Source organism: Pteropus alecto, unplaced genomic scaffold, assembly GCF_000325575.1.
Source record: "Pteropus alecto unplaced genomic scaffold, ASM32557v1 scaffold224, whole genome shotgun sequence".
Taxonomy (NCBI): domain Eukaryota; kingdom Metazoa; phylum Chordata; class Mammalia; order Chiroptera; family Pteropodidae; genus Pteropus; species Pteropus alecto.
This window is the reverse complement of record NW_006436289.1, coordinates 1,429,857-1,445,319: the sequence shown is the minus strand read 5'-3', so window position 1 is coordinate 1,445,319 and position 15,463 is coordinate 1,429,857. Positions and strand designations below refer to the sequence as shown.

General features: G+C 40.8%; 1 protein-coding gene and 1 non-coding gene across 6 annotated transcripts in view; both read right to left on the bottom strand.

Moving 5' to 3' along the window:
* SIK3 (SIK family kinase 3) overlaps positions 1 to 15,463 on the bottom strand; it is a 215,824-nt gene that overhangs the window by 15,289 nt on the left and 185,072 nt on the right. For 3 of the 5 annotated variants that reach the window (XM_015590132.2, XM_015590133.2, XM_025047454.1), the window contains 11 exons: positions 15,009 to 15,152; positions 14,505 to 14,582; positions 14,285 to 14,394; positions 12,778 to 12,931; positions 12,376 to 12,531; positions 9,217 to 9,287; positions 6,831 to 6,974; positions 2,419 to 2,569; positions 1,535 to 1,660; positions 1,174 to 1,259; positions 605 to 714 (listed from right to left, as the gene is read on the bottom strand). In XM_015590132.2, the coding sequence (XP_015445618.1) occupies positions 605 to 714; positions 1,174 to 1,259; positions 1,535 to 1,660; positions 2,419 to 2,569; positions 6,831 to 6,974; positions 9,217 to 9,287; positions 12,376 to 12,531; positions 12,778 to 12,931; positions 14,285 to 14,394; positions 14,505 to 14,582; positions 15,009 to 15,152 (1,330 nt within the window). The remainder of the gene's footprint in view (positions 1 to 604; positions 715 to 1,173; positions 1,260 to 1,534; positions 1,661 to 2,418; positions 2,570 to 6,830; positions 6,975 to 9,216; positions 9,288 to 12,375; positions 12,532 to 12,777; positions 12,932 to 14,284; positions 14,395 to 14,504; positions 14,583 to 15,008; positions 15,153 to 15,463) is intronic. The other 2 variants (XM_025047456.1, XM_025047455.1) reach the window with 1 other exon arrangement.
* Positions 4,296 to 4,414, bottom strand: LOC112480481. Its single transcript, XR_003046599.1, has one exon. It is a non-coding gene; the product is annotated as a 5S ribosomal RNA (ribosomal RNA).

Sequence of the window (15,463 nt, the reverse complement as noted above, 5' to 3'; positions counted from 1 at the left end):
TATTGTTGGTTGGGGGACCCCGCTTTGAGTAGGAAGGATATAGAGACTGATTTAGACTCTTCAGGGGATCTAGATTGTGTGGTATTACTTAAGATGTTATTAGTTTTTGGAATACTAAATCCTGGTCTCTTGTGCTGGCCTCTAAAGACCCATATCAATTAGGATATACTCATCTTTATCTCAATCTTTATCACGAGAGGAGCCACATGTACAATGGATAACCAAAAGGAGGCATGACAATAAGAAAGGTTCTGATAGCAGCTTTTTATTTGGCAGAGTTGGAGGGGATTTATTTAAAATATTAATAATAGTTAACTTTTATTGAGAACTTGTTTGTGCCAGAGACTGTTCCAAGTGCATATATTTATTCATTAAATACTATTATCCCTATTTTACATTTGAAAAAGCTGAGATATACTGAAGTAACTTAACTGCAGTTCACACACGTCAGGAGTTGGTAGAAACAGGATTCAAATCAAGGCAGTCTGGCTCTAGAGCCCATACCCTTAAATACTATGTTATCCTGCCATTCTAATCAACTGCTTGTGGCATTGAAGACTAAGACTCATTTTTTCCATGGTTCAGTCTAAACCTTTCCACTCACCGTGAGACTGGATCATGGCACTGTTCATGGGGGGAGGACTGTTACTAGGTTGTCTGAAGAGGTGGTTGTTGGGGTGGCTGGGGGGTGGACTCGAAGGCTGAATCCTTAACCTTAAAAAACAACAAAACAAGATAAATTTCCCGAGGCGACAGTATAACCTTGAAGTGAGCTTCAGCCATACGATACACACAAGCAGAAACTTTTTCAGTTTTGATAAGCCTTCAGCCTAGAAAAACATAAATAAACCATCCACCATAGTCAACTTAAAACCTACCCAACAACTTATTTTACCGGATTTCCCAGACAAAGAGGCAGAGGTCAATGTCGGCCTGTGTCTGGCCTCTTGATTTAGATGTCAGATTACTTTATTCATGGGGCTAAGAAAATGAAGTGGCACATGAAGTCAAGATTTTAGGGAGGCTGTTGAAATTTAATTTGGTTTCTCTGCTTTTCAAATAGGTTCTTCCAAGATGAAAGCTCAAGCCAGTCAGTATCTCCCATACAAGTCAGGGCAAGGACACCAAGCTATAGAGACAATGGCTTAGTCACGAAACAAAATGATTCATTACCTCTGGAGCTGGTGGGTGAGGAGGGCTGGCTGATTTTCACATGCAGCCTGAAGAGGTGGAGAAGGCTGAGGAGGACAGATAGAGTCCTAAAACATATGAGGGGAAAAAAGAAAAATAATTGTGAGCTTGAAGATTAATCAGAGCTATTTTCAGGAAGGGAAGAAACAGAAAGAACTATCCCTCACTGAGACTTATGCTTTTGTTGTTCATCATAAGGTTTGATTTTCTTTATTCAAACATGTCAACCGTAAACACAACTCAACTCCATTTTGCCCTACATGATTTCCTCCAAAATTCACAGGCGAATCAGCCTGAAAGCAAACTCCAAACAGGCTGGAGAAAGCAAAGAGTGAAGGCCTACTTGAATTTGTTGCTGGAGAATTTGATGGTGCTGCTCCTGCTGGTATAACATATGCTGCTGCTGGGTCTTCTCCAGGGTTCTTTCATCAATCTGCCCCCCGTACATCTTCTGCAGCTGCTCACACTCCTGAAGGGGAAAGCAGTTAACACAGATGGGATGCAGCCAGGCCCACCCCATGCAGTGATGTCAGCAGATGCAGATCTGCCCCAAGGTCTCATGGGCAGAAAGAGCAACAAGAGAAGAATAGTGTCCTTGATGAGCAAGTAACCAATTTATATAGGTATTTGTGTACTAAATATATATTCACACTCCATTCTGCATGAACTAATGGAAAATGCCAAGGATGGTCTGTGTATAAGTCAAAGTGTCCAGTGTGAAATCTGTGTACAAAGAACATGCGACTCGAAGCTCAGCATCAGGGGTGGCAGAAAGGAAACTGGTCCTCTAGAGAAGGCTGGAGGTGCACTTCCTTCCTCTGGGCGCACATTCCATACCAGCTGGAGAGTACGCCAGGTGGTAACAATGCAGAGCAGGCTCCAACAAGACCCAGTGCCCATAAACCACGAGAGGAATGCCTGGGTTGCTTAGAGGTACCTTCCTTGGTGCTTCCCACTGCAACCTAAACCCAGAAATTCCTCTCTAATGAACTACAGAGACAGGAGGAAAATTTAGTCCCTTCATGGGGAATGCAAGTTTGATCCTGGGGAAAGCTGTATGTAACAAGAAGAGAGCAAAGAGCATGAGAAAGCTATACAGTTTGGAACCTATAACACCGCAGTGCTGCTGACATGAAGTGGGCAGAAAGTTTAACACCCCAGGCCTCCTGCAGGACTGGTTTCTGTTACCCATACTTCTCCAAAGACGCCTGCCATCTCTTCCATTACCTGCTGCAACTGTTTGATGCTGCTGTTGTTGCCCATTTTTTCCAGATGAGCTTTGAAGGCCTGGATGCTTGCAGCCCCATCTGAGAACCGGCGCACAGGGGAGAAACGCTCCGTAGGGAGGTGCAGGGTGTTGGAGTCCTTGTAGGTAGAGCTGAATACATGGGAAGAGAAGGTTAGGGGCTAGGACTCAGCGGTTTTGACTGAATCACGTAGGGACTGCTGTTCCAGATGAACACAAAGATGGCTGGCTGCCCATGCAGCCCTGCATATTATGCCATTTCCATGCCATCTCCAGAGGCCAGTCGTTTCCCTAGCCTGCTTCCCTTTAGAGTGCTCCAGGTGCACATCTTCCATTTCTACTTACCTTTAGTTGGCTTAATTTCCAAGCCTGGTGAGGTCCTGGGATCAAATATGTCCAGTTCTTACAAATATACTTCTTAAGATCTCTGACGTCAAGCTGTATGTAAACGCTTACTTTTATCATCATGTCTCTATCTAGTGCCTTTAGAAACCTAAAATTCACTATTTGACCCAAAGTTTTCCCTGAGCAGCAATCTCTATGTGACCAGAGGGGAAACTACTATCAGCTCTGTGGTCAACAGTTTGGCCTGGAATTCATAGATTCTGTACTAGAAAATGGAGGGCAATGGGGACTTCAGATTCCCAGATGGAGATAGCACATTCTTAAGGAATGTGGGCTGCAAGATCCTGCATGTACCTGGTCAATGCAAATAATATTACCTACTGTTAAAATTAACTTCTCAGAGCAGCAGCACCATCCCAATCTCCTAATGAAAGAATAATCATGTGGATTACCTTCAAAAACCTCACTGGTCAATCAGAACACAGCCAGCATCTTAGAGAAAGAAAGGACAAGCTATTGATAAGAAATGCTATAGATAGCATCAGGGTTAGATGCTAAAACCTATACCTGTTACCTAATCAGAAAGAGATGTTTATGGGTTAAGCTGATAAAAGACAGCCAAGGCAGCATTCTGGCAGCTGATGGAAAGGATCAGGGTTTCATGTCCAGGACAGAGATGACATCACAGTGAATTATTGGTGAAATGATGTCCCACCTTGCTAGTTACTCATTCTGTACTGAAGTAAAACCAAGGCTAAGGAAGTTAACAAGCGAGTTCAAATACAAGGCAGACAGGGAGGAAGAAGGAGCGTGATGACTGTGCCAAGGGGTGAGAAGAGTTCTGGCAGCAGGTGAAAGACCTTTACCCTCTCTTTTCTAACGATGATTTCTGTTTCAGACTCTGAAGCTTGCCACAGGAGCAAGCCAATGAAATGGGCACGAACATGTATTTGTTTCATTAACACAAAAGACAAATGATTTTGACAGACACACTCCAGAAATGGTGATCATGAAAGCTGCTTTCAGGGGCATTCCCTCAATACCTCTTATTTTTGTTTCTACTTCAGGTGTTTGAAGTTAAAGCAAACAAATATTATTTTCTCCCCAAATTGGATTCTTACACTTTCAATATTTTCTAATAATGGACACATTTCTGATGCATTCAGAAAGCTGTGTTCTCCAAGTAGTTAATACAGCCTATCTGTATAAAACCCATTCTCTCCCATTGGAGCAATACTCCCAGGTCCAGGGATCTCATGACTTTTCCAGAAGCACAGGTTTTGAACAGACTGACACCCAAGTCAGTCCAGCACAGTAACTTCAGAGGAACAGTTCTGATGTAGTTGCTGATTTTAGAAGCACTGATAGTATCAACTGTGGTTTATTTATTTATTTTTAATGATTAGCCTTTTTTAAAAAATTTTTTATTTTTTAGGCAAGGCAACCCTTGGCTGACCTCACAGATTGCAAAGACCTTGTCAGCGTACAATCCCTTATTTTTTAATTTTTTTTATGCCTACAGCACCTGGTCTTCCTAGGTGGTCTCCCATCTAAGTACTAACCAGGCCCGACCCTTTTTAGCTTCCGAGATCAGATGGGATCGGGCTTGTTCAGGGTAGCATGGCCGTAGACTATCATTTATTTTTATTAGCAATCATAGTCAAACTCAGAACAGCCTCATATTAGGCTGATATTCCCACTACACTTTTCAAATAGGGATTGGTTCCCCCAGCTAGATATTATCAATCTGTTAGGTTTTTTTACCTTCCTCTTAAAAACTTTTATTTTGATATGTCATACTTAGGAAATAATTGCAAGAACAGTACAAAGAACTCCTATATTTTATTCAGAATCTCCAACTGTTATTGCATTGTCCCATTTATTATTTGCTTTATATATTTATGTATTTCTTTTGAACCATTTGAGACTATTTGAGAAAAACATCCTGTGTTTTTATTTATAAGTACTTCAGTGTTTATGTCTGAAGAATAGGACTTTTTCTTCCATATATGTTAGGTTTTTTTTAATCACACTTGAAAACTTTAAAAATTTTAAATTATATACTTCCAATATTAAAAAGATTGATCAGACTCCTCTTTTGTCTCAATGCTGGACTTTACCTACTATATGCCAGAAGAATATATATATATATACATATATGCTGTTCTTCAGTCATCTCCTCCGGAAAATAAAAGGAATTCAATAAACTATCTGGGCCAACCATTTTCAGTGTTTTGTGGCCTTGGAAAGTTTCTCTTTTCCCCTGAAGACTAACTTCAATTTCTTGTCATATTTTTATAGTAACCCATCGAGACATGCTGAGTTTACATAAATGCCACCTTATACAATCTGCCACTCATAAAGCATTTATTCCGATTTAAACTGGCTTGACTACAGGAAACCCTTGAAACACTCTATCAAGAGTGTTCACATAAAAACAGACAGCAGACAGATTTCTAGCAGGCAAGGCCTTAACAATGACTGCAGGCAGGGTGGAAACCACACACACGGAGCTATGGGCCAATGTGGTCTTCCTTAGTAACAAATGTAAACAGGATACAGAGTCTGTGATAAAGGCTGACTGTAGAGATGTCCCAATCTTTATGTTTCCTTGATAACAATACCTCCTGAGAACACTTAGAATTAAACAAGGACACCCAAAGGACTTCAGCTAAACAACAGACCCTGACAAGTGCTGAAAAATTAAGTGTCAGGCTATGGAGGAGGGGAAGACAGAAACAAGGAGAAACAAAGTTATAAAGAGTCTATTAGGTATTAATGTAGAGCTCAGAGTTATTAAGAAATCAGAGAAAATTTATGGGGTGGAAAGGTAGGTCTCTAATAATCCCTTAAAGTGCCCTTTAATGTAGTACCCTAATAATGTAGGTCCTGAAAGATTTTCCTTGGAAAAATACTGTCTTTCTGTGCCATCAGAGTTTTCTTTGAGAACCGTCTTTCCTGCTACTCCTAACAGACTCCTGCTACTCCTACTAATAATTTACTAAGTTATTCAGTCATTTATAAGAGCTTATCTTCCTCTTTTCAGCATTCCAACGTGGCACTAATTATGTATCAGTCTGCTCAGAGTTCACCTGTCTCTGCTGATTACATCGATGCCAATGGGTAACTAGTCACAATAAAAACAGTGTGGCAAGCCTGACAGTATGAGCTGGTTGCAAGATTTAATAACAATACATTTATAAACTTAATTTCCTTGGAATGTGACTGCTTTTAAACCTTCCCAAGTAAGAATGCTTTTCATTGTCCTACCAAAAAGATTAAAATAAGCTCTAGCATTTGGGGGTGGCTTTGAAAGTATGTCCCATGAGCTTGGGGATGGCTTCAGAATGGGTATAGCTAAGATTTTAGTCATCAAGGTATTTAGAGAAGATAGTCGCCTTCTTAATCTAGCAAAATGTCATTCCCCTCTGCTTCTAGGCTTACTTGGATTCAATTCTGTGAAGTTTTCTTGGCCACGAAGGTTAAATTTATTTTTATTTCTTCAAGAGAATGAACTATAAGTGTGTCAGAGACCTAGTCAAAGATTTTGCCATCGGAATATTGCAAGAATGACTTTTCAAGTAAGACATTCAAGAGGATGCAGTATCTCTGCTCTACCATTCACAAAAGGATGTATCTTCCTCTATACCCTAGCTCATTGTTCAGTGGTAATACAATAAGCAATGCTCATTCTTTTGAAGGTGATGAGTTATTAAAGGTCGAGTCCATTAATATGGCTACAAATTCTCTTATTTCCAGTCGGCCTTCTGAGAGCTTCACCTGCTTGTAGGTTCCAAGTTCAATTTTATCTATGAGTAAATATGTAGAATCACGAGAATCGACTACAGACAATAAACATGTCTATGAGGTAACAGGAAAGAAGAATCTTGCATTACCCTGTGCACTGCTTAGTGCAAGGAGCTGAGAAGAGGTAAGTTCAGGATGCTATTTAAAGCCTCGATGCTAATTGACATCACTGTAAGACTAGCCAGAAGGGTGCCTGTCCGATGATCCTCTAAGAGCTCACATGGCTCATGTGGCTACTCACCGATGCTGATCAGGTACCAGGTGAGGGGGCCAGACCCGGGAACGGAAAGGCTGCTGTCCTAGCTGCCGTTGTAGGTCCGGTGGGATCTCAGCTGTAGGGTTGGTCATGGCCAGTGTATGTCTTTTGGACCTATTTGCCAAGTACCTGCAACAAGCAGGAGCACATTTCATAGTAAAACAGACAGACAGGAATATTCCTCAGCAAGAAGCATTAGAAGTTAATCCAAAGCACTCAGAATGAAATAGTGTAGAGCTCCAAAAGGGCTCGATGGCAAACAGATCTCTGACTGGATGAAAGTGAAACATGTCCAACAAAAGTTGGCTTACCACTGAAGAGGATGAATTTTGAACCTAAGAGCAGCTGTTGAAGAGAAGAGAGAAAGCAGATGAAGATCACAAAGAGGATTGGTTTTCCTTATTTCATTCCACTCAACAGAAGAATTTACTTTCTACAAATTTTATTCTTCTTTTCTCTCCAAATTTCCAAAAATATAAGTCAGAGAAAATGAGCCCGAAGGATCATTCCTAGAGATGAGCCAACAGAGATATTCAGAAGGGTTCTGCATACATCTCTGGATCCCATTGGCCCCCAGGTTTTGAGACTGTCCTCACTACAAGCCATGGAAAACAGATCCTTCCAGTGAAGTCCAAAACCATCTCTTCCCTCAGGCCTCCTGATTGTAACTCAGTCATCAGAGAAGACAAACTAATATTGTTCCCAGGGAGCTAACATTCTCTAGAAGATGAAGAAATGAAACCACATGAAATGTTTGAAATTGTTTTAAGGGAGAAAAAAGGCAAGGTAAGACAACAGAAGTTTCAAAAGCTGAAAGGCTGACAAGCTGATGACTATATTCTGAAGATCTTTCAGATCTACCACTTGATCAATACCATTAATAAGATATTGGTCCCCCTTTGTCTAGTTGATGTCTTCCTCCACCACTGCTGCTCTTATTGGGCATACATAAAAGAAGTATCATTCTTTTTCATTACCTCAAAACTAATGGGCATTTTACTTTTCAAATGTTGGTCTAAAGAAGAAGGTAGAGTTGGAGGAAGTAGTCTAAGACAAAACGAAATACTGCTATCCAATTAAAGTAGGGAGGCAATAAGTTTCCTAATTTCTCTCCAAGATACCAGCAGATCCCATTTGCAACTTTATATATCCTGTTATTTGTAAACTATAGAAATAACAGAATTGAAAGGAAAAAAAAGTTACCACAATTTTTCTATTTGCTAAGCTGTAGTAGGAGCTGATCCACCTGCTAACACCCCTGTTCTCCACATTCTTTCCACATTGGACCGACTTCTTTTTGAATAGCAGCTCTCATACAAAGCTACTGGGGGTAGGAAGAGAGTACTGGCCAGCAACCATCAGGTTCTACACTTGATCTTAGCCAAAAGGCCAAAAAGCGATAACCATCAGGTTCTTAAAAAGTGGTCTTGTTTCATTCTTAACTACTTTTCCCATTTAAGCTAAAAATAGTTAACAGACTAACGAGTAATTAATGGTATGTAAACTTTCCAAAGAGTAAGCCATTAGCAGTTTTAATATCCATTTGATAAAGACACCCAAAGTTTCCCCCAGAACCCATGAAAACCATTTTATTTCAACTTCCCTTAAGGGAAAAACATATCATCTTGAAGAACACCTATATTTCTGGGAAAATACATGCTGGATTCTGGTCAAACCCCCATCCCCGGAAAATCAGAATGACAACTCCCACAAGGGGGCATGCATAGAGGACTATGACTAATGGAACTGAGGTAAAATGAACAGTACAGCATGCCTGATGGTCACCATTTTCTGTGAATTAGGCATCGCTCAACAAGGTTCTGCAAACAATGGATATTTGCATCTGTCCCTGGCCTGAATCCCATATTCTTTTTTCAATATCTCTTTGTTGGTACAAGGGGATGGAAGAAGCACACAGCAAACAGTAGAAAAGGTATTCATTCTCCTGGAAAGGAAGAGTCCATGCCAGCGGTCCATGGCCAGACTAGCTAGGATCACTGTCATCCCAAATCTCCAATTCCTTTTCAGTAAACAGTTCTTGGCAGGTAGGAGCAGGCTTTTTGCCTTCTGAATACTATCAAGTTGCAATACGAAGGCAGGGGGCAAAAAAGGAAGGAGAAAGAAGAGAAAAAGTTCTTATGGTTATTGCTGTCACTTAGGGGACTTCCAATGGCGCTTACAGAAATGAAATTTTCTGGGTAGTCTTCTGTTACTTCCATGTGGGGAGGAACATGCCATCTGGCTTGAGCAAAGAGACCACACAAATGTTGAAGCTGCACTGTACCACCTCCTTGGGCAGAGGTGACCTTTCGTTGGTTGCAGGGGAGTCTGCCCAAGGACGTTCTGCAAGCACTGCCAGATGCCACATTACCTCTGCACAGCTTCCTGATCTGGCTCCCCATCCGAGCTCTCCTCATCCACAGGGGTAACTGCTGGCACTGCCTGAATAGAGACAGAAAGGAAAAGCTCAAGTTGGTGCTTCTGTAATATCTCTTACTCTAGATACTGAACTTGGGACAGGCCTTTCTGTTAATTTCCTTATTTACGAAACCTTTCTTAGGACCCCTGGGCTATACCAAATTTTCATATACCTTTCTATTTTTTCACTTTTTACCTTCCTTAGATAATTTTAATTTGAATTTCTTCCTCTGATTCATCTTTATTCATTCAATTATTCCTCCAACAAACAGCTGACTGCCTACTATGTTCCAGGACGAAATATGAATTAACAGATATAGTTTTTGCCCTCATTTTACAGTCTAGTGGAGGGCAGAGACAAGTAAACAGACAATTTTAAAACAGCATGACCAGGTCCTCTCATGGGATACTTGGGAATCGAGGAAGGCATCCTGGAGGAGGTGACACCTAACCTGAAACCTAAAGGATGAAAAGGAACTAGCTAAGCAAAGAGGGAAAGGGGTCACAAGCCTCTGAGGTTTCTAGGCTGAGAGAAAAGAGAAGGCCTGCAGGTATTTGAGGACCTGAAAATATAGTCAAAACTTGTTTACTTGGAATGTCTAGGAACTGAACTGTTATTGCACATTAACGTTACTTTCAGATGTCTTTAACTCCAGAAAAGCATAATTTTTTAAAAGTACATTTTAGTACACAACCTATAACTGTGTAGTTGCAATTCAATGCTTTAAAATAGGAGCTGCCTACCAAAACATGTAAGTGAAATGAGAACCACCACAATGCGTGCATTACTGTGACTCTTCCCATCTGCTTATGGACTGGAATGCTGTGCATCCTTAATAGCTATGCTGAGCCTGGTGGCTCACATAATCACCATGCCTCAGGCACTAGAGCAAAAATCAGTGATCACTTCAGTGATTACAAAACAGCATTTTTTAAATGAATGATCATTATAAAACAAAACAAAAAAAATTTAGAATAACTCCATTGTTTGAATGTTTCTAGATCTTTTACTATAGTTCTATAAGGCTGGAGTGAACAGGGTTGGGCAGGAAGTAGCTATGGATGAGGCAAGAGAGAAATACTGTGTCCAGTTATAAATGGCCTTGCATATCACATTAAAAACTTTATTTTGAGAAAGGGCAGTGGTGAACCATTAAAGGATTTCAAGCAAGGACATAATGTTACAAGACTTACATTTTAGAAAGCTAGCTTACTTTAGCTGCACTGTGAAAAGGGCTGGTGGTGGGCACGAGGAGGTAAGATGGGAAGCAAGGAAGCCAGCTCGGAGGCCACTGTATTAATCTAGGCAAAGGATGACAGTGGCTTAAGAAAAGGGCAGTGAAGATGTACAGAAGTAACATATTTACAGGCGCTGGGTAACTAATTTGATATGGGGAATAAGGGAGAGGGAAGAGTTAAAGATAAAATACACATCCCTCGCTTGTGTAACTAGGAGAATGACAGTGCCATTCACGGTCACTCAGGAAGAGAAATGAGTTTCACAGAGTCAGGGAAAAGTTCATTTTGGGACATGTTGAATTAAAATTGTGAGTACTTGTCAGATAATAAATCTGGGCAGTAGGCAGTCATATATGTATAGAAGTACAGAACCCAGAAGAGCATGCTGGGCTGCAGAACCATCTGGTAACTAAAATTATGAGACTGGACAAGATTATCCAGTGAGAGTATGTAAAGAGATGAAAATAGGGCCCAAGATAAAACTCTGGGTTTCTCACTAATTTCAAGGAACAAGCACAAAGGGAACCTGAAAAGGATAGGTAGGAGGAAAACAGGAAGAATGTGGTATCACAGAAGCCAAGAGAAAATACTTCAGGGAGAAAATGGTCAACAGTGACTAATACAGTTGGGAGGGCCAGAAAGATAAAGATTAAAAATGTCCACTGGATTTATAAACAAAATCTTGTTAGTGACCTTGGCAAAAACAGTTACAGTAGGCAGAGTAAGTCACTCTACCTCCCATGAAGTTGTTCCTGATCCTTCTTAACTTACACTGATTTTGGCCCTCTCTGAATGCCTCCGTGACCTACTAGTCTATGGTATTCATTCTGACACTTAATCATATATGATCTTTTACTAATATTCCAGTACTTCACATATGTTGATCTTATCTTCCTATAGTAATAAGCTCAGTGAGGCCAAGAACTACGAATATAATTCTTTCCTTTCCCATACAGCAGTGTTACTGAAGGACCTGTGCCAATCCACAAACTGTTTTGTTACTAATCCCTGATAAAATAAGTACAGAAATAGAGAGTAAGCTTTAAAAATTTTTTTATAATAATTTAACAGAATAATTTTGTCTATCGAATTGAATAAAAAAATTTAGTCTGTATTTTGTATGTCTTAAACATTTAATTTCTCTAAGATATATATTTTATTGTATTTTACAAAGATATTCACCCAAGATGGATTAAAGGAGGAAAAAAGGTCATCAATTAGAGATATTTTGAGATGCACTGCCTTAAATCATCTAGTTAAGGGCTATAGATATAATTACTACCCAACCTTATGTACTATGAGAATGAATGAATGAATGAATGGATTTACCCATGACAGGAAAATAACCAGAAATAAACGGAACCCAGAGGAGAAAAACAATCTCTGAATGTAACTACCATATAAAAAAGTAAGATTGAGAAACACCAACTGACTAGGTTAGAGCTTGTGACACCCAATCAAGTGATCCAGGTTGTGCCAAAAACCCTAGGTAGTGTTAATCAAAGGAGAAAGGGTTGATGAGAAGATAATTTTGGAAACCAGTACAAAAAGCAATTTATTACAAAGAAAACTGCCCTCTGGCAGGATGGCAGCTGTACTTAACTAGCACATCTATAAGTGGCCTACTGAGGATGAGGCTCTCCAGGAGCAGGCTTCAGTGTAGAAATTATTTGGTTAAGAAAAGAAGTTAGCCAAAAATTAAGACTGGAAAATTCTACTAGCCTGAAGAAAATGAGAATACAATGAGCACCATAGTTTAGAGAAAGAGGAAATTCAGATATTTCAGTTGGAATCCTGGGTTCCCAACCTTAGGCCCACACCTCTTTATTAAAAGCTCCTAAGAGAGTAAGTTGGGCTCCGTGCTGCTACTCACTGGTGTCATGGTGACAAGTGGGGAGGGTCCCCGTGGGCGCTTCAACAGCTGCTGGGCATGCAGTTGGATGTTGGCTCCTCCATCCGATGCCCTCCGGCCAAGGGGGCCCATTCCATTCAGCAGCTGTAGGGTGGGTGGCTGTAATAAGGACTGCTCCTGTCAGGAGTAGAGTGAGAAAGACAGAATGGTAAGTGCAGGTGGGGGAAAGGAAGAGAGAAAACAGCAGTACTCTGATCTACTGAAAATAAGGGATCCTTTGATGGTGCTACAGACTACAGAAATCTTCCCTCACCTCAGATGCTTTGCAAGAGAAATTATCCTTCTCTATAAGAAACCCCTTAAGTTTTAGGGAAGGTCCCTCAAAGTCTCTCAAAGGAAGCTCAAATGTGTTTCTTCAGGTACCTTGTACTCAAGTTGCCCAGTTGGCTGCAAATTTTGCATGGGCAACAGGTTGTGCATGAAGTTCATGTTAGGGGCCACCTGCAGAAATGGAGCCTGTGGGTTGACTCCAAGAAAGCCAGGTAGGAGCTTCTGCAGATCTTCCATAACTTCCGTGCTAAGAAACAGGGTAAGAGAGAAGTCTGGTTAATATTTTTACTCAAAAGTGCTATATCCCAAAACTGATGAAACTGATACGTTTGGTACAATTTATTTTATTTTTTAATTTTCTTCCTAAATTTGTATTTCTAAGATCCCAAAGCAAGTAGAAGCCTACTGTGTAGAATGTGACCCTCTGCCACTTTACTATTTGGGACTGGGGACAGCGATTCCTTGACCGCTCATGTAAAACCAACAGCTCTGAGCCAGGAGGAAATACTGGCATCAGTCCAGTTCAGGTTTGCAAAGCCTGGAGGTGAACATAAAGTTTCTGGAGGACACCACCACCCACTAAAACAATGGCTGCCCAAAGTAGCAACTGATTCACCAGGGAAAGAACACAATTACTCCTGTCAGTGCAGGGAGGACAGATAAGTAGTGGATGTGCACGGCTGTACTGCTCCGACAGTAGGGTTTACAGCACACTTTAAAATAAGAGATCTTTCCACTAGCAGACAGAGACAGCTGACACAGTCTTTGGAGGCAGAATGTTTCCCCACTGCTTGTTTGAACATAGGCTGAGAACAAGAAACATAAAGGAAGCAAATCAGCAGGCCTGGGAGGCTTTTAGGGAAATCACTCAGAGAAGAGGTATTTATAAGAAAACTAGCTTTTCCCCTAGTTGAACTCTCAAGAGAACTCTTGCCATCTTCTCTTCTCTACTTAGTAGAGAAAATATTCAGAAAAGAGGTAAGGATATTTTTAATGTGGAGTCTTCAAATGTAGGACAAAAACAGAGAAAGTCAGCTTTAAGGACATTTCCCAAGTGTGAGGACATCAGGAACACACTGAAGGACTGTTCTGGGAAAACACTTTGGAAAACTGGTACTTACTCAGTGTGTTTTTGGAATCTTGTTCATTTAATTTAATTTGTAACATACATAAATTACATCATATCATCTGTCCTCACTTCCTACATGAGTCTTGCAGTAGAACATTTATTAGCAAGTAACATCTCTAGAAGCTGTGAAACTCGAATGAATTGTAAGGGGTACTTTTACATGATTTAGATCAGAAGATCTCAATCTTTGTGGGCGAAGGCACCATTTTACTCTTCACTAAAGTATTGTGATTAATTGGCATGATGGTGGCTATTGCCCACGATCCACTAGGGACAGCTCTGTAATTCTTTAGTCAAAACAAGTCTGATCTACCAGGGATCCTGAAATGGGTTAAAAACATGCCTCGGCCACTGGATCAGATCTCATCTGGGAGATACAATAAAGTAGAAAAAATTTGCCATAGTAGGAACTCAAAGTCAGGTGGGAATTCTTTGCCTTGGTGTTAATTAGGCTGTTGGCCAGTTACTCACCGTGGGTCAGCCACACCCACTGTGTGCCTTCTCATTGACAAATATCGGACCAATGCTTCAGGGGAAGGCTCTTCACCCTCATCACTGTCCAAGTTCACTGTTCCATCGGGCTGAGGTGGAGGGAAACACAATTGAATTAGAACTGAGAAGTAAGGAAAGGAAGCAAGGATATGGGAAAGAAAGTGGTTTCAGCTGACAACTACTAGAGGGTGCTACTTGCCTCCACGATTTGGTTCTCTGGGTTGATCAGCTGCACCTGGGGAACGCTGATGTTCATAGTGGTCCCAGCTTGCTCTGCCTGGAAAGCAGTACATACAAATACACAAATACCTTAAACACTAGAGGGAAATGATGTCTTTCAAAGTATTCTTGATTGCTAAAGTATATGTTTCTATCTCTGAGTCTTTGGTTCTTCTGCCCTTAGAAGCTACAATAAGCAAGCATTCTTTAGAGACAACAGTCTCTCTTGGTTATTTGCCATTTCTTAAAAAAAGAAAATTGCAACTACTGTTGTCCATCTTGAGGACTCCAATATGCTTTCATCCTCTCTAAGAAAGGTTCAAATCTTTGTTTGACCTCTGACAAAAGAGATGACAGATGGAAGAGAAAGAGGTAAGGAAGACCAGGAAACTCTCTTGACTTAAGAGTTAGTGAGCAATGGCTAACCACACCCCTGCCCCCGATGCTACTTGTCCTGAATCAGGTCACTGCAGTTATTGCCTACCTGGATATTGACTGGTGCTGGAAAGGCCATGGCTCGGGGCATGCTAGGAGGTGCTCCGACACGCAGGGTTTTATGTCTCTTATGTCGATCACACAGCAGGCTGTAGATGGCACTATAGTGATCATAGGCATCTGATCTTAATGACTACCAGGAGAGAAGGGAAAAGAGTAAAAAACCCTGGTGAAATGGCAAGTCAATGACCCAACCCTTTCAATAGTAACATTAGAAGACCAAAGCACCTTCTTTCCAAGCCCCAGCGAGGGGCAGAGGAAGAACAGGAGGAAAACAAAAAGACTCATGTTCCTGATGGTCATCAGATAGGAGGGGAGTTAGGGGGATGGGTGGAAAAGGTGAAGGGATTAAGAAGTACAAATTGGCAGTCACAAAATAGTCATGAGGATGTAAAGTACAGCATAGGGAATATAGTCAGTAATATTGTAATAACTATGTATGGT